The sequence below is a fragment of the Balaenoptera physalus genome, assembly GCF_965194825.1.
Source record: "Balaenoptera physalus genome assembly, chromosome: 1".
NCBI lineage: Eukaryota > Metazoa > Chordata > Mammalia > Artiodactyla > Balaenopteridae > Balaenoptera > Balaenoptera physalus.
The window spans coordinates 45381552-45400352 of NC_138882.1; the positions used below are offsets into that span (position 1 = coordinate 45381552).

At 36.0% G+C, this 18801-nt stretch overlaps 1 protein-coding gene across 6 annotated transcripts in view; it reads right to left on the minus strand.

Annotated features, from left to right (window-relative positions):
• Window positions 1-18801, minus strand: part of HMCN1 (hemicentin 1) — a 507647-nt gene that overhangs the window by 22013 nt on the left and 466833 nt on the right. For 5 of the 6 annotated variants that reach the window (XM_082472452.1, XM_082472451.1, XM_082472454.1 and 2 more), the window contains 4 exons: window positions 13851-13964; window positions 7283-7408; window positions 5002-5130; window positions 2743-3093 (listed from right to left, as the gene is read on the minus strand). In XM_082472452.1, coding sequence (XP_082328578.1) covers window positions 2743-3093; window positions 5002-5130; window positions 7283-7408; window positions 13851-13964 — 720 coding nt within the window. The remainder of the gene's footprint in view (window positions 1-2742; window positions 3094-5001; window positions 5131-7282; window positions 7409-13850; window positions 13965-18801) is intronic. The other variant, XM_082472453.1, reaches the window with a different exon arrangement.

Here is an 18801-nt window from a genome sequence, read left to right on the forward strand (position 1 = left end):
TTGTGCTTTGCCTAATATCAAAATGTGCCAACCAGTGTTAGAAGGAAGAGAACGTGGTATGAAATGGGAGCAGGAGTGCTGAGGGCTGGAAGTAAAGGGAAGACAAAGTGAAACCTGGAGATGACTCAGCAAAAGGACCTGTTCATCGCGCATATGCTCAGACGATAATTGCAATGACTCAAAATCTGTTAATGACAAACGCTCATCAAATATTTGTCACTGTTTCTGCCCCAGTTTGGTTAACCAAAGCACTCGTGGCAGAACTTTTGCTATATTTTTACTTTTTCCCTTTATAATCGGCTTTAACCTAAGATAACAACAGAAATGTAAATGACGTTGAACTCCAAGTAGTCGACATCACACTTTCCAGAGTATGAGTTTTAAAGTGGCCCCAAGTGTGATTTTGGTGTTCAGAGAAGCAATGCAACGTTCGTTTTTCTCTATTAAGCTTTGGAATCAATTCCCTAAAAAGCTAAATCTTAGCCCAAGTCTAACAAAATTCCATGGTGTTAATCTGAATCTTTTGTAAGCTGTCTATCCTAGATGGGTAATTAAAGGCATTTGGTGTTTACTGCAGGTTGCTTGTTACATAATTCCAAAGCTGTCTGCAATCTTAGTGTAAATTTCTTTATTAGTACCAACGCCAGAAAATACTCACCATATTTTAAGAAATATTTCTAAATGTCTAAGCCTATTTATTACCCCCAAATAAAACTTAAATATCCAGTCATGGACTAGTTATAGAAATTTACTTTAGAGTCTCCAAGATTGGTTCTCACTCTGAAATAGTAGCTCGCTCACATAGTAGATGGTTTTGGGAAGGTAATTCATATAAACATATTAGTGTAATATAAACACAAAGACACAGAAAACATTCATAAGACTCTACTGTGATGAAACTACAGGGCACAGATTGTGATAAAGAAATGGAGAACTGGTTATTAATCAGGGACTCTTTCTTCAAATGACTTGGACCTTCAGATGATCTAGAAGAAATCGACTAGATGGTGTGGGAAATACCGTTTCACTCATTTATCAGAGCATAAACAAGGATTTTTGGAGCAGGAGAGTAAAGGTAGAAGAGTTGTCTAAGATGAAGGCAGAGAATGGAATGTTAATAGGATATGAAAACCCTTCAGTGGGAATGACTATTCAGAAGAAACACTGAAAGACAAAATGTCAGATGTTAATTCTGTCAATAAAATAGTGAAAAGTTTCACTAACAAAGAGGTAAAAATTGTGGGCATGAAAAATTACCAAAATTACCACTGGAAAAAAACCAGTAAGAATGGTTTGGAGCAGGCTGAGAGCAATGTTTGACATACTCCCAAGGACAGTGGAGTCCACAGGTTTAGTAATTAAGTAGTGTTTGACCATATGGGGCAAAATGTTGAGAGTTGTTAATGAACCCATGAATGTTTCAAGTTCAAGGAGTGAAAGAAACTAGCACTGTCCACACAGTTCTAGGAAGCTGATCACAGGGAGGAGATTCCATGTGCATCATATTACGCTTTAGGTACTTCAAGACAGCCAGACAGAAAAGTTCTGGGAACACCTGGGCCTAGAGAATAAAGGTTAAAGAGTAAGGATCCAGAGGGTTTGAAGGTCCAGCTGAGTGGAGATAATGTGAGAAGCTGAGTCTGCCTAAGAGTGACTAAGGAAGCATGTCTAAGAAGATAATGATGCAGGAACAGGGCTTGGAGAAGGGTAGAAAAAGAAATGACAAAAACTGAAGTCAGAAAATATTTCTTTTAAATATCTAAAAAATGTTTAACAGAGAGTATATCTGGGAGAGAATAAGCAACGTGTGGAACGCTTAAGAAAAATTCAAGAACATGAGGTTAGCATAGGGGTCTTCAAATTTAAACAGAATTTCTTTCTTCCCTCCCCTCTTGCCTCCCTCCTCCCTTTCTTCTTTGCTTTCTCATTTCTTCTGACAAACTGTGGGGCTAATTTGTGTTTGCTAATTCCCCTTGGTGCATAGCTCAGTGACATGCAAACTGTGGATACTCACAGCAAATTGAATTAAATGAATGACAGATGGAATTGTTTGCAACTTAACTGAAGACAAGGTCTCAATTTTTGAGCTGCAAATTACACTTCACTTTTGCAAACAAGTTAAATTACAGACTTGAGTTTAGGTAAAGATACTGAAAGCACATATGTTAGAACAATGGAAACAAATTAGTTTTGTCCTGGCTTACATTATCTTTTCAGTGACTTACATATATACAAAATAATTGAACTGAGAGGTTCCATGGGGAGTGTGTAACAACAGTCAGGGCAGTGCTGGTTGCAGACAGAACAAGCAGTCGACACAGTAGCTGAGAGTTTCACTTTTAACCCACTGCTTTGGCACCCATCACATAAAGCCATAATCTGATAGTATTATATTATGGTGGCAAGATGCATATTCTTTTTTTAAAAACCATATTCTGGATGCCACTGAATTTTATTTCTATATAGCATTAAATTTAGTAACACTTTCAGGGGTGATCAAAAAAGAGAAACTGACAATACAAAACAATACATTATCAGAATGTACACATGTAAATACATCATTTGATAAAACTGGCAATAGTTTTAGGTGCCAGAGTAAATGTCTTGAAACTTGGGTCATCCCAGATTTGAGATCAGCTGTAGTTCACTACACCCAAACTCTCACAGGTGCTGTATATATGCTTAGACTCTGGTCCATGAAGTGAGCCCACAGAAAGGAAATGGAATATGGCTGACATTTACCTACACATGTGTCATGGCTCGCCTCAGAGCCTGCAGGGCAAGTTTTTCTAATAGTCCTTCTAGTCTTGGAGAGAGACGTTCTGCTGTTCCTATACTCTGAGTAGGAGCTGTAGAGATGTGAGTACTGTCTGTAATGCTGTTGAGGTTGATAGTTGTTTCTCACGGGGGAGAACCGTGCAAGGTTATAGCTATTGTACTGAGTGCCATAATTTGGCAGCCTCTCCAATCCAGCGCAAGATTTCCCGTCCCCTAATAAATGTTGTCCTGGTGGACAGATACACTTGAAGCTGCCGGGGGTGTTGGAGCACTGATATGCACAAGGCTTAGGCACTTGTTCACATTCATTAATGTCTGCTCGTGTGCCATGATACATAAAAAAGAGAAAAAAAAACATACACACATATACACACAGAAAACACAGGAATAAAGAATCAGTCTGTGAAACAAACTGAAGACATTATGTTACCCTCCAAAGCAGGGAATACAGTAATTTCTCAGCTGTTGTGAACTTTTGAAAAAGCTTTCTTCATTCAGCTATGAATATATAGATTCTATGACTCTCCCTGAAGATTGTTTCACATGTACAGTAGAATCATATAGGGTCATAATGGAAAATGTGGTCTTGAATCCAGAAAAACTAGAGTTCAAAGCTAACATATAGATCTTAATTTTGTTGGTGGAGTGAAGAATGCAGTCAGATCTCTAGTTTGCATTTAATTACAATATTGATCACTAGTGCTTCTAATCTTTTATATAATTACAAGTTTCAGATGCAAGAATGTACAATGTACACCTACAAATAGTTTTATTTTCCTTTGTTTCTTTTGCATCAATAATTATTAATGAATAATCAGGTCAAGCACATTTTCTTAAAAAAATTAAAAAGAAGGAAATGAAGATACAGAATCATTCTTCCTGAGATAAACTCAAAGTTCAAAAATTAAAGTTATTTTTCTTTCTATTCCTACGTCAACACAGAGTATGTACTCCTAACTCTTCTTGTAAATTGAAAAAGTGAATAAAGACCAGAGATCAAAACCAAATTCTTTAATTCATTACCACAGTGGCATGAAAGAAAACAATATGAATAAGTAGAATAAAAGTAGTAAATTGTGCTTTAAAAATTATTTTAGTAGGCAAAAGTTAAAATTAACATTTTACATCTCTTTAAGGCAATGGCCCTACCTTCTTCACTGACTTATCCCCCAGCCCAATTTCTGACATTCAGCTTCAAGTCAAATTAGTGAACAAATAAACACATTTCATTCTGCTAGGTCACTGTAATGACTGATCAAAATGTTAAATTATATACAAATCACAATATCTAAATAGAAGACTAAAATGATATATATTCCTGCTATTAAAAAGTATTTATTTTAAAAGCATTCATAATAATGATACTACATTAAACATTTTCTATGCGCAAAGTACTATGCTAGGGACTACATAAAGACAGAACTAAGTCTTTATGGAAGAATTTGCTATAAAGAATTAAATAGACAACCAAGGCATCCAATTTTAAAAGTATTGATATAATAGCATGCAAACCAAAGGCCAGTATTTAAAAGCTCACACAATTTTTTTTCTGCGTGTAAATGTAAATATTCTAAGGTGAAATATAATTTTATAGGTCAGTTTCTTGATTGTAAATGTATTAATTAAAAAAAAAGCATATGGTTACCTTCTTATAGACATCTTCTACTATCGTTACCTGCCTTACTTTACATTCAACTATAAGATGGAAACAAATAGGCAATTGGGAGAATTAAATGAGATTCTTAGCACAGGGAATGGCATATAGTATGCACAAAACATGATAAAGTAATAATTATCAATTCACTTAAATTGTGTGTTCACATTTTAATCCTTCATAACTAAACCTTCATAGTACATACAGATATACTTTATATTCAAATAAAATATATCTATGCAAACATTTACATCACATGCATAGAGAGATACTCAATGAGCTAATCTTCATAATTAAGTTGTCGTGGTAATTATACCACAGCCTCACTTTGATACGTATAGTGCATAGTAAGCACTCCGTAAGTAGTTATTATTATCACTTGAAAGTCAGTGTAAATTGAGTTCAATATGAAGTCTCTAAGAAGTAATTCAACTTATGTAATGGACTACTTAAGCCAACTTACAAATCTAATTGTAGCAAGAAAGTATTTGAGGATAGAGTGGTCCTAACCAAGCTGGTAAAATAGTTACCCAGCCTTTATTACTCAATAAGAGTTCCTGTTAACTTACCCATACAGGGTCTTCCAATTCCTTGAGACCAGTAACCTCTTGGACATACACAACGATAGCTGCCTCTCATATTCTCACATATCTGGTTATATCTGCACTGATGGGTCCCATCTCTACACTCATCAATATCTAGAGACATGGAGGGCAATAAAAAGCAATAACATTTCCTATTTCAAAACCTAAAGTCATTATATTTATTTATTTATTTATTGTTTAACATCTTTATTGGAGTATAATTGCTTTACAATGTTGTGTTAGTTTCTGCTTTATAACAAAGTGAATCAGCTATACATATACATATATCCCCATATCCCCTCCCTCTTGCATCTCCCTCCCACCCTCCCTATCTCACCCCTCCAGGTGGTCACAAAGCACTGAGCTGATCTCCCTGTGCCATGCAGCAAGTCACTATATTTAAAATGAACATTTTAATTGCTTAGAACGTTGCATTTCTCACCACGTGGTTGAGACCTGGAGTCAGAAAACCTGGGTTCAAGTCCCAGCTCTGCCACTTGTTAACGGGCCCCTTTTCCTCTTCTTGCTCCCTACTACAGGAAGAGTTTTCTTCTCAGCTTTCCCCCCTTCACTATATCCCTCCTTTTTTGGCCATCCTATTTATATTAGTGACTCTAGTGAGCTTGCTGATGTGGACTTAACAGCAACATTTCCACATTGCTACTTATCCACAGTCCCAAATTTCTAGCTGTTGGCTGCTCATCTCCAACGCCAAGTTTTACTAGTATTTCAAACTCAGCATGTCTCCAGTATCTTATCACTACTCCCTGATTTATAATAACAGTATTCTTTCATCCCCAGTCAACCTGGCTGTGAACCTCAGAGTTATCTTTAAACCTATTCTGTTTCCAAGATTGGGTAATTCTACTTCCTTCAAACCCATATATCCCCACTTTCCATTTCCTCATTTAGCTATATTTTTGCTGTAGCTTCTTAAACATCTTCTGATATTTCAGCTTCTCTCATTTCTAATTAATCTTATACATAATTACAGAATCAATATTCTTAAAAATACTTAGTTACACATAACTGCATATGATGCTGTGAGTTGGCTACTATTCTTAGGAATTAAGAAAAATATTTACCTATATCCATATTGCTGAGGAGTCTTTGAAATCTGATAGTCCACCCCCCTTACTATTTTTTTAAATTATACTAAATTTCCATTTACCTCAACTAGTATCAACAAGTGGTCAATACTCCCTCATTTATATCTACACCCTCCCCTCACTCTTATATTATTTTGAAACAAATCCAAGACAGATTGTAACTTTATTAATAAATACTTCAGTATGAAATTCTTAAAATGTCCCATTTTTTAAAATGAGAAACTTAAACTCAAATTTCTGTGTCATCTTAAGACTTGTTCAAGGTCAGATAGCTGTCAAGAAGGGAGGATGAATTTTAACATGTTTTCTCTAAATCCAGTTCTTTCCCCCTCATACAGGGCTATTTATCTTTCCTTTTTCTACCACCTCCATCTATTAACATTCCATTCAAGACTATATTTAAATGTGATCACTTCTATGACACTGCTGATAGTCACTCCTATTAGATATGATCATTCGTTCAAGTACTCTGGTACAATTTTATTTGTACCTCTTTTATGATATTTCATCCCAACTTGAATAATAGTTTTTTTTTTTTTTTCTTTTGGTGAGGGGAGTGGAGTTGGCCAATCTATCCCAGTTGATTGTAAGTACATGAGAGCAGGAATGCTATCAGTTTCAGTTTTGTACATTGTGCAGTTCATAGTTCTGCTAACTATGGCAGACTGGTACAGAATAGGCACACAAAGAACAAACTTAGGGAGAAATATAATTTACTTTATTGCCTGGTAATTGATTTGACATTTAAAGAATATTTAGTTTTAAAATAATTATATTTTGAACTTTTAATAAATCTCTACAAACATAATTTTTTTCTTAACCCTTCCAATGAAATTCTTAGTATATATGCTAAATTTCATATTAGAAATTATATGACATAATATTAATGTATGTGGATAAACTATATAAACCAATTGTGTAACTGATGGGAGCTCAAAATGGGCTATGTCTCCCTGGTGAGCTTTCATTTCCTGGTACAGCCATGACCCTGGGACCCCAGAGCTCAACAATACTAGAAGTTGGGAGTAAAAACCTATAGAAAAAGATATTTCCTTGTTAGATTAAATTTATTCTAATCATTAGTTTTAAGAATGGATGCCTTATTTGGCTTGTTGATGGTAAATGAATCTCAGTCACTGAGACAGCCAGACACTCACCAATGCAGGTTCCGTTTTCTGCCTTGGTCATTCCATTTGGACAAAGATCAATGCATTTATAGCCACCGCGGGTGTTCTTGCAGTGCTGATCTGGTCTGCATACATTCTGTCTACACTCATTTACATCTTGATAAAAGGACAAAGGTAATGCAGATTGAGAAAGTGATTTCTTCTGACTTTACATAAAAATTATACCTTCAGATTTTAAGGATATCATAAACTAATATAGATGATTATATAATCATGGTGTAAGGTTAAAGTGTTTAAATCAATCAAGTTATATAATGTACTTTATTTTAAAACGTTATGATAAAAATAAAAAACAAAATATTACTTCACATAGCTGGTAGCCATACCAACCACTTCCTCCTCCTAGAAAAAGAAAAATTATATATTTATACATTATATATAAGTATATATATATACATATACATTATGATTTTGTGAAAAAAATTGGTAATATAATAGGGGAAATGTTAAAAAAATGGTTATGTAATTAGAAGATGAAACCTGTAATGTATAGCATTTGCTTCCATTTCATTTTTGCATGGATCACATACATGATGCATGGTATTACAATCCAGCCCAGGACACAGCACATGGATTAGATAAGGCACCATTAAGAAGTTACAAAGGGAGATTGGAACCAAGATGGCGGAGTAGAAGGATGTGCTATCACTCCCTCTTGTGAGAACACCAGAATCACAACTAGCTGCTGGACAATCATCAACAGGAAGACACAGGAACTCACCAAAAAAGATACCCCACATCCAAAGACAAAGGAGAAGCCACAATGAGTGGGTAGGAGGGGTGCAATCACAGTAAAATCAAATCCCATAACTTCTGGGTGGGTGACTCACAGACTGGAGAACACTTATACCACAGAAGTCCACCCACTGGAGTGAAGGTTCTGAGCCCCACATCAGGATTCCCAACCTGGGGGTCCAGCAACAAGAGGAGGAATTCCTAGAGAATCAGACTTTGAAGGCTACTGGGATTTGATTGCAGGACTTCAACAGAACTGGGGGAAACAGAGACTCCACTCTTGGAGGGCACACACAAAGTAGTGTGCACATCGGGACCCAGGGGAAGGAGCAGTGACCACAGGGGAGACTGAACCAGACCTACCTGCTAGTGTTGGGGGGTATCCTGCAGAGGCGGGGGGTGGCTGTGGCTCACCGTGGGGACAAGGACACTGGCAGCAGAAGTTCTGGGAAGTACTCCTTGGCGTGAGTCCTCCCAGAGGCTGCCATTAGCCCCACCAAAGAGCCCAGGTAGGCTCCAGTGTTGGGTTGCCTCGGGCCAAACAACCAACAGAGAGGGAACCCAGCCCCACCCATCAGCAGTCAAGCAGATTAAACTTTTACTGAGCTCTGCCCACCAGAGCAACAGTCAGCTCCACCTACCACCAGTCCCTCCCATCAGGAAATTTGCATAAGCCTCTTAGATAGCCTCACCCACCAGAAGCAAGAAGAACTACAATCCTGCAGCCTGTGGAACAAAAACCACATTCACAGAAAAATAGACAAGATGAAAAGGCAGAGGGCTATGTACCAGATAAAGGAACAAGATAAAACCCCAGAAACAAAACTAAATAAAGTGGAGATAGGCAACCTTCCAGAAAAAGAATTCAGAATACTGATAGTGAAGATGATCCAGGACCTCGGAATAAGAATGGAGGCAAAGATCAAGAAGATGCAAGAAATGTTTAACAAAGACCTAGAAGAATTAAAGAACAAACAGAGATGAACAACACAATAACTGAAATGAAAACTACACTAGAAGGAATCAATAGCAGAATAACTGAGTCAGAAGAATGGATAAGTGACCTGGAAGACAGAATGGTGGAATTCACTGCTGTGGAACAGAATAAAGAAAAAAGAATGAAAAGAAATGAAGACAGCCTAAGAGACCTTTGTGACAACATTAAATGTAACAACATATGCATTGTAGGGGTCCCAGAAGGAAAAGAGAGAGAGAAAGGACCAGAGAAAATATTTGAAGACATTATAGTTGAAAGTTTCCCTAACATGGGAAAGGAAATAGCCACCCAAGTCGAGGAAGCACAGAGAGTCCCATACAGGATAAACCCAAGGAGAAACACTCTGAGACACATAGTAATCAAATTGACAAGAATTAAAGACAAAGAAAAATTATTAAAAGCAACAAGGGAAAACAATAAACAGCATACAAGGGAACTCCCATAAGGTTAACAGCTGATTTCTCAGCAGAAACTCTACAAGCCAGAAGGGAGTGGCCTGATATAATTAAAGTGATGAAAGGGAAGAACCTACAACCAAGATTACTCTACCCGGCAAGGATCTCATTCAGATTCGATGGAGAAATCAAAAGCTTTACAGACAAGCAAAAGCTAAGAGAATTCAGCACCATCAAACCAGCTCAACAACAAATGCTAAAGGAACTTCTCTAAGCGGGAAACACAAGAGAAGAAAAGGACCTAAAAAACAAACCCAAAACAATTGAGAAAATGGTCATAGGAACATACATATTGATAATTACCTTAAATGTGAATGGATTAAATGCTCCAACCAAAAGACACAGGCTCGCTGAATGGATGCAAAAACAAGATGCATATATATGCTGTCTACAGAAGACCCACTTCAGACTTAGGAACACAATCAGACTGAAAGTGAGGGGATGGAAAAAGATATTTCATGCAAATGGAAATCAAAAGAAAGCTGGAGTAGAAATACGCATATCAGATAAAATAGACTTTAAAATAAAGAATGTTACAAGAGACAAGGAAGGACACTACATAATGATCAAGGGATCAATCTAAGAAGAACATATAACAATTATAAATATATATACACCCAACATAGGAGCACCTCAATACATAAGGCAACTGCTAACAGCTATAAAAGAGGAAATCAACAGTAACACAATCATAGTGGGGGACTTTAACACCTCACTTACACCAATGGACAGATCATCCAAAATGAAAATAAATAAGGAAACAGAAGCTTTAAATGACACAATAGACCAGATAGATTTAATTGATAGTTATAAGACATTCCATTCAAAAACAGCAGATTACACTTTCTTCTCAAGTGCACATGGAACATTCTCCAGGATAGATCACATCTTGGGTCATAAACCAAGCTTCAGTAAATTTAAGAAAATTGAAATCATATGAAACATCTTTTCTGACCACAACGCTAGAAATCAATTACAAGGAAAAAAACCATAAAAAACACAAACACATGGAGGCTAAACAATACGTTACTAAATAACCAAGAGATCACTGAAGAAATCAAAGAGGAAATCAGAAAATACCTAGAGACAAATGACAATGAAAACACGATGATCCAAAACCTATGGGATGCAGCAAAAGCAGTTCTAAGAGGGAAGTTTATAGCTACATAATCCTACCTTAAGAAACAAGAAAAATCTCAAATAAACAATCTAACCTTACACCTAAAGGAACTAGAGAAAGAAGAACAAACAAAACCCATTGTTAGCAGAAGGAAAGAAATCATCAAGATCTGAGCAGAAATAAATGAAATAGAAACAAAGAAAACAATAACAAAGATCAATAAAACTAAAAGCTGGTTCTTTGAAAAGATAAACAAAATTGATAAACCATTAGCCAGACTCATCAAGAAAAAGAGGGACAGGAATCAAACCAATAAAATTAGAAATGAAAAAGGAGAAGTTACAATAGACACTGCAGAAATACAAAGCATCCTAAGAGACTACTACAAGCAACTCTATGCCAATAAAAAGGACAACCTGGAAGAAATGGACAAATTCTTAGAAAGGTATAACCTTCCAAGACTGAACCTGGAAGAAATAGAAAATATGAACAGAACAATGACAAGTAATGAAATTGAAACTGTGATTAAAAATCTTCCAACAAACAAAAGTCCAGGACCACATGGCTTCACAGGTGAATTCTATCAAACATTTAGAGAAGAGCTAACACCCATCCTTCTCAAACTCTTCCAAAAATTTGCAGAGCAAGGAACACTCCCCAACTCATTCTATGAGGCCACCATCACCCTGATACCAAAACCAGACAAAGATACTACAAAAAAAGAAAATTACAGACCAATATCACTGATGAATATAGATGCAAAAATCCTCAACAAAATACTAGGAAACAGAATCCAACAACACATGGAAAAGGATCATACACCACGATCAAGTGGGATTTATCCCAGGGATGCAAGGATTCTTCAATATACGCAAATAAATCAGTGTGATACACCATATTAACAAATTGAAGCAGACAAACCATATGATCATCTCAATAGATGCAGAAAAAGCTTTTGACAACATTCAACACCCATTTATGATAAAAACTCCAGAGTGCGCATAGACGGCACCTACCTCAACATAATAAAGGTCATATATGACAAAGCCACAGCAAACATCATTCTCAATGGTGAAAAATTGAAAGCATTTTCTGTAAGATCAGGAATGAGACAATGCTGCCCATTCTCACCACTATTATTCAACATAGTTTTGGAAGTCCTAGCCATGGCAATGAGAGAAGAAAAAGAAATAAAAGGAATACATATTGGAAAAGAAGAAGTAAAACTGTCACTGTCTGCAGATGACATGATACTATACATAGAGAATCCTAAAGATGTCACCAGAAAACTACTAGAGCTAATCAATGAATTTGGTAAAGTTGCAGGATACAAAATTATTGCACAGAAATCTCTTGCATTCCTATACAATAATGATGAAAAATCTGAAAGAGAAATTATGGAAACACTCCCATTTACCATTGCAACAAAAAGAATAAAATACCTAGGAATAAACCTAGGGAGACAAAAGACCTGTATGCAGAAAACTATAAGACATTGATGAAAGAAATTAAAGATGATACCAACAGATGGAGAGATATACCATGTTCTTGGATTGGAAGAATCAATATTGTGAAAATGACTATATTATCCAAAGCAATCTACAGGTTCAATGCAATCCCTATCAAATTACCAATGGCATTTTTTACAGAACTAGAACAAAATATGTTAAAATTTGTATGGAGACACAAAAGACCCCGAATAGCCAAAGCAGTCTTGAGGGAAAAAAACGGAGCTTGAGGAATCAGACTCCATGACTTCAGACTATAGTATAAAGCTACAGTAATAAAGACAATATGGTACTGGCACAAAAACAGAAACATAAATCAATGGAACAAGATAGAAAGCCCAGAGGTAAACCCACACACCTATGGTCAACTAATCTATGACAAAGGAGGCAAGGATATACAATGGAGAAAAGACAGTCTCTTCAATAAGCGGTGCTGGGAAAACTGGACAGCTACATGTAAAAGAATGAAATTAGAAGACTCCCTAACACCATCCACAAAATTAAACTCAAAATGGATTTGAGACCTAAATGTAAGACTGGACACTATAAAACTCCTAGAGGAAAACATAGGAAGAACACTCTTTGACATAAATCACAGCAAGATCTTTTTTGATCCACCTCCTAGAGTAATGGAAATAAAAACAAAAATAAACAAATGGGACCTAATGAAACTTCAAAGCTTTTGCACAGAAAAGGAAACCATAAACAAGATGTAAAGAGAACCTTCAGAATGGGAGAAACTATTTGTAAACGAATCAGTGGAAAAAGGATTAATCTGTAAAATGTACAAACAGCTCATGCAAGTCAATATTAAAAAAACAAACAACCCAATCCAAAAATGGGCAGAAGACCTAAATAGACATTTCTCCAAAGAAGACATACAGATGGCCAAGAAGCACATGAAAAGCTGCTCAACATCACTAATTATTAGAGAAATGCAAATCAAAACTACAGTGAGGTATCACTTCACACCAGTTAGAATGGGCATCATCAGAAAATCTACAAACAACAAATGCTGGAGAGGGTGTGGAGAAAAAGGGACCCTCTTGCACTGTTGGTGGGAATGTAAATTGATACAGCCACTATGGAGGACAGTATGGAGGTTCCTTAAAAAACTAAAAATAGAATTACCATATGATCCAGCAATCCCACTACTGGGCATATACCCAGAGAAAACCAGAATTCAAAAAGACACATGCAGCCCAATGTTCATTGCAGCACTATTTACAATAGCCAGGTCATGGAAGCAACCTAAATGCCGATCGACAGATGAATGGATAAAGAAGTTGTGGTATATATAAAGAATGGAATATTACTCAGCCATAAAAAGGAATGAAATTGAGTCACTTGTTGAGACGTGAATGGATCTAGAGACTGTCATACAGAGTGAAGTAAGTCAGAAAGAGAAAAACAAATATCGTATATTAACGCATATATGTGGAACCTAGAAACATGGTACAGATGAACCAGTTTGCAGGGCAGAAATAGAGATGCAGATGTAGAGAACAAACGTATGGACACCAAGTGGGGAAAGCGGCGGGGTGGTGGTGGTGGTGGTGTAATGAATTGGGAGATTGGGATTGACATGTATACACTGATGTGTATAAAACTGATGACTAATAAGAACCTGCTGTATAAAAAAATAAATAAAATAAAATTCAAAAATTAAAAAAAAAAAAGTTACAAAGTTGTCACTGCTTTGAATTCATAGTCCTCTCCTTACCCACGCATTTTCTGCCTTTCAGGTGATACCCAGGTTCACATCCACAGTGAAAACTTCCTATGGCATTGAAACAGCGGTGGTGACAGGGGCTGGATTCTTGACATTCATTAATATCTGTTAAAGAAAACAAAACTTGCTTTACATGCTGTTAGAAAACTTGGGTTAATTTACCCCAAATGTTAAATATTTTAGTGATCATTATGATTAAGATCTTTCCTAAAAAGAATCCAATTGAAGTGCTCTCAAAGGATCTGCTAGATAATTGATAGAATTAACTGCTGGAGAGGGTTATTCTCTTCAACACTACTACAAGGTAGAAATTTGCTGATGATTCAGAACTATGTTGATGCAAAACTTCTCTACTTTAACTATTTTATTTACCATATGGCTCCCATTCCAGTTTCTAGGAACTTTTATTCCTGGAGTGTTGCTGACAGACTGGAGTACTGAAGGTAGAATAATAATAATAATAATAATAAAGTTAAGTCTTCTGCAACAACTTTTGCAAGTTGACCCTTCTTCCCAATTTTTGCTGCTATTAGTCTGATGCGGGTGTTTATCACCTTGCACTCTAATGACTGCAGCAACTTTAACTTTTCTCCTCATCTGTAGTCACTGCCAAATTAATCTTCCCAAACACCATCTGGGTCATAGTGCAATGGAAAAAAACCCTGCAGGCATGAATTCCCCAAACTTGTGTGCAGTTGCCTGTATTTTGTAACTTCTCCCCTTTCCTTTCTTTCATTCCAGAGAAAGGGAGACCACTCCTTCCATTTAAGAAGAGTTCCTCTATTTGAGTTTTTGATCTCTGCAGCCCATCTCCTCCTTCCTCATCACTATGACTGTGGTCCACTGATCATTCCCTCCTCTTCTGTATTTTTTTTTAAATAAATTTATTTATCTCTTTTGTATTTTTAACGCCCTTCTCCTTACTGTCATCTTTCCCACAACCCTGTAGACATAATCAAATCTTTCCTATCCCAACAAAATCCCTCTCTCAGGTCTCTACTCACCTCAAGCTCCTGCCACTTTTCTATTGTTCTATTACAAACCCTCAAAAGAACAATCTCACCATATTTTAGGCTCTTCATGTTCTAATCTTACATTCCCAAGTTCGAGATTTCCAATGTCTTATTTTGTTCTTGTTTTCTATTTCAGATCTTCTAATTTAATATTTCAAAATCTGTACGTCACACAAATGCACAAATGTGATAACATATTTTTTAAATTTAATTTTATATTGGGCTACAGTTGATTTACAATGTTGTGTTAGTTTCAGGTGTACAGCCAAGTGGTTCAGTTGCACATATACATATATCCATTCTTTTTCAGATTCTTTTCCCATATAGGTTATTACAGAATACTGAGTAGAGTTCCCTGTGCTATACAGTAGGTCTTTGTCAATTACCTATTTTATATATATTAGTGTGTATATGTTAATCCCAAACTCCTAATATATCCCTCCCCCCACCTTTGGTAACCATAAGTTTGTTTTCAAAGTCTGTGAGTCTGTTTGTTCTGCAAATAAGTTCATTTGTATCATCTTTTTAGATTCCACATATAAGTGATATCATATACTATTTATCTTTCTCTTTCTGACTTACTTCACTTAGTATGATAATCTCTAGGTCCATCCATGTTGCTGCAAATGGCATTATTTCATTCTTTTTTATGGCTGAGTAATATTCCATTGTATATACGTGCCACATCTTCTTTATCCATTTCTCTGTCAATGGACATTTAGCCATTCCATATCTTGGCTATTGTAAATAGTGCTGAAATGAACATGGGGGTGCATGCATCTTTTCGAAGTATGGTTTTCTCTGGATATATGTATGGTTTCTCCATACATACTGTTTTCCATAGTGGTTGTACCAGTTTACATTCCTACCAACAGTGTAGGAGGGTTCCCTTTTCTCCACATCGTCTCTAGCATTTATTATTTGTAGACTTTTTAATGGTGGCCATCCTGACTGGCGTGAGGTGATACCTCATTGGAGTTTTGGTTTGCATTACTCTAATAATTAGTGATATTTAGCATCTTTTCATGTGCTTTTTGGCTATCTGTATGTCTTCCTTAGAGAAATGTATATTTAGATCTTCTGCCCATTTTTGGATTAGGTTGTTTGTTTTTTCATATTGAGCTGCATGAGCTGTTTGTATATCTTGAGGTTTATCCCTTGTCGGTCACTTTTTTTGCAAATATTTTCTCCCATTCTGTGGGTTGTGTTTTCATTTTGTTTATGATTTCCTTTGCTGTGCAAAACTTTTAAGTTTAATTAGGTCCTATTTGTTTATTTTTGTTTTTATTTTCATTACTCTAGGAGGTGGATCCAAAAAGATGTTGCTGCGATCTATGTCAAAGAGTGTTCTTCCTATGTTTTCCTCTTAAGAGTTTTATAGTATCTGGTCCTACATTTAGATCTTGAATCCATTTTGAGTTCATTTTTGTGTATGGTGTTAGAGAATGTTTTAATTTCATTATTTTACATGTAGCTGTCCAGTTTTCCCAGCACCACTTATTGAAGAGACTGTTTTTTTTCCATTGCATAGTCTTGCCTCCTTTGTCATAGATTAATTGACCATAGGTTGTGTGGGTTTATTTCTGGGCTTTCTATCCTGTTCCATTGACCCATATTTCTGTTTTTGTGCCAGTACTATACTGTTTTGATTACTGTAGCTTTGTGGTATAGTTTGAAGTTAGGGAGCCTGATTCCTCCAGCTCTGTTTTTCTTTCTCAGGATTACTTTGGCTATTCAGGGACTTCTGTGTTTCCATACAAATTTAAAAATTTTTTTGCTCTACTTCTGGGAAAAATGCCATTGGTAATTTGATAGGGATTGCATTGAGTCTGTAGATAGCTCTGAGTAGTATAGTCATTTTGACAGTATTGATTCTTCCAATCCAAGACCACAGTATATCTTTCCATCTGTTTGTGCCATCTTCAATTTCTTTCATCAGCATTTTATAGTTTTCAGAGTACAGGTCTTTTGCCTCCTTAGGTATGCTTATTCATAGGTATTTAATTGTTTTTGATGCGATGGTAAATTAGACTGTTTCCTTAATTTCTTTTTCTGATCTTTCATTGTTAGTGTATAGAAATGCAACAGATTTCTGTGTATTAATTTTGTATCCTGCAACTTTACCAAATTCATTGAGCTCTAGTAGTTTTCTGGTAGCAAAATCTTTAGGATTTTCTCTGTATAGTATCACATTACCTGCAAACAGTAACAGTTTTACTTTTCCTTTTCCAATTTGGATTCCTTTTACTTCTTTTTCTTCTCTGATTGCCATGGCTAGGACTTCTAAAAGTATATTGGAGAAAAGTGGCGAGAGTGGACATCCTTGTCTTGTTCCTGACCGTAGAGGAATGCTTTCAGTTTCACCACTGAGTATGATGTTAGCTATGGGTTTGTTATATATGACCTTTTTATGTTGAGGTAGGTTCTCTCTATGCCCCCTTTCTGGAGCATTTTTATCATAAAGGGGTGTTGAATTTTGTCAAATTTTTCCTGCATCTATAGAGATGATCATATGGCTTTTATTCTTCAATTTGTTACTGTGGTGTATCATACTGATTGATTTGTGCATACTGAAAAATCCTTGTATCCCTGGGATAAATCCCAGTTGATCGTGGTGTATGATCCTTTTAATGTATTGTTGAATTCAGTCTGCTAGTGTTTTGTTGAGGATTTTTGCGTCTATGTACATCAGTGATATTGGCCTGTAATTTTCTTTTTTTGTAGTATCTTTATCTGGTTTTGGTATCAGGGTGATGCTGGCCTTGTAGAATGAGTTTGGGAGGGTTCCTCCCTCTGCAGTTTTTTGAAACAATTTCCAAAGGATAGGTGTTAACTCTTCTCTAAATGTTTGACAGAATTTACTTCTGAAGCCATCTGGTTCTGGACTTCTGTTTGTTGGAAGTTTTTAAATCACAGTTTCAACTTCAGTACTTGGGATTGTTCTGTTCATATTTCATATTTCTTCCTGATTCAGTCTTGGGAGATTGTACCTTCCTATGAATGTGTCTGTTTCTTGTAGGTTGTCCATTTTATTGGCATATAGTTGCTTGTAGTAGTCTCTCAGGATCCTTTGTATTTCTGTGGTGCCCATTGTAACTTCTCCTTTTTCATTTCTAATTTTATTGATTTGGGCCCTTTCCCTTTTTTTTCTTGATGAGTCTGTCTAAAGGTTTATCAATTTTGTTCATCTTTTCAAAGAACCAGCTTTTAGTTTCTTTGATCTTTTCTATTGTTTTCTTCATCTCTATTTCATGTATTTCTGCTCTGATCTTTACGATTCCTTTCCTTCTACTAACTTTGGCTTTTGTTTGTTCTTCTTTTTCTAGATGCTTTAGGTGTAAGTTTAGGTTGTTTATTTGAGATTTTTCTTGTTTCCTGAGGTAACATTATATAGCTATAAGCTTCCCTCGTAAACTGCTTTTGCTGCATCCCAAAGTTGTTGGATTGTTGTGTTTTTGTTTTCATTTGTCTCTAGGTATTTTTTGATTTCCTCTTTGATTTCTTCAGTGATCCATTGGTTGTTTAGTAACATATTATCTAGCCTCCAGGTGTTTCTGTTTTTAGCAGTTTTTTTTTTTCTTGTAGTTGATGTCTAATCTCATAGCATTGTGGTTGTAAAAGATGCTTAATTTCAGTTTTCTTAAATTTACTGAGGTTTGCTTTCTGGCCCAGCATGTGATCTATTGTGGAGTATGTTCCATGTGAACTTGAAAAGAATGTGTAATCTGCTGATTTTGGATGGAGTGCTTAAATATTAATTAAGTCCATCTTGTCTAATGTGTCATTTAAGGGCTGTGTTTCCTTATTGATTTTCTGTCTGAATGATCTGTCCATTGAGGCAAGGGGGGTGTTAGAGTCCCCCACTATTATTGTGCTACTGTCAGTTTCTCCATTTATAGCTGTTAGCATTTGTCTTATATATTGAGGTG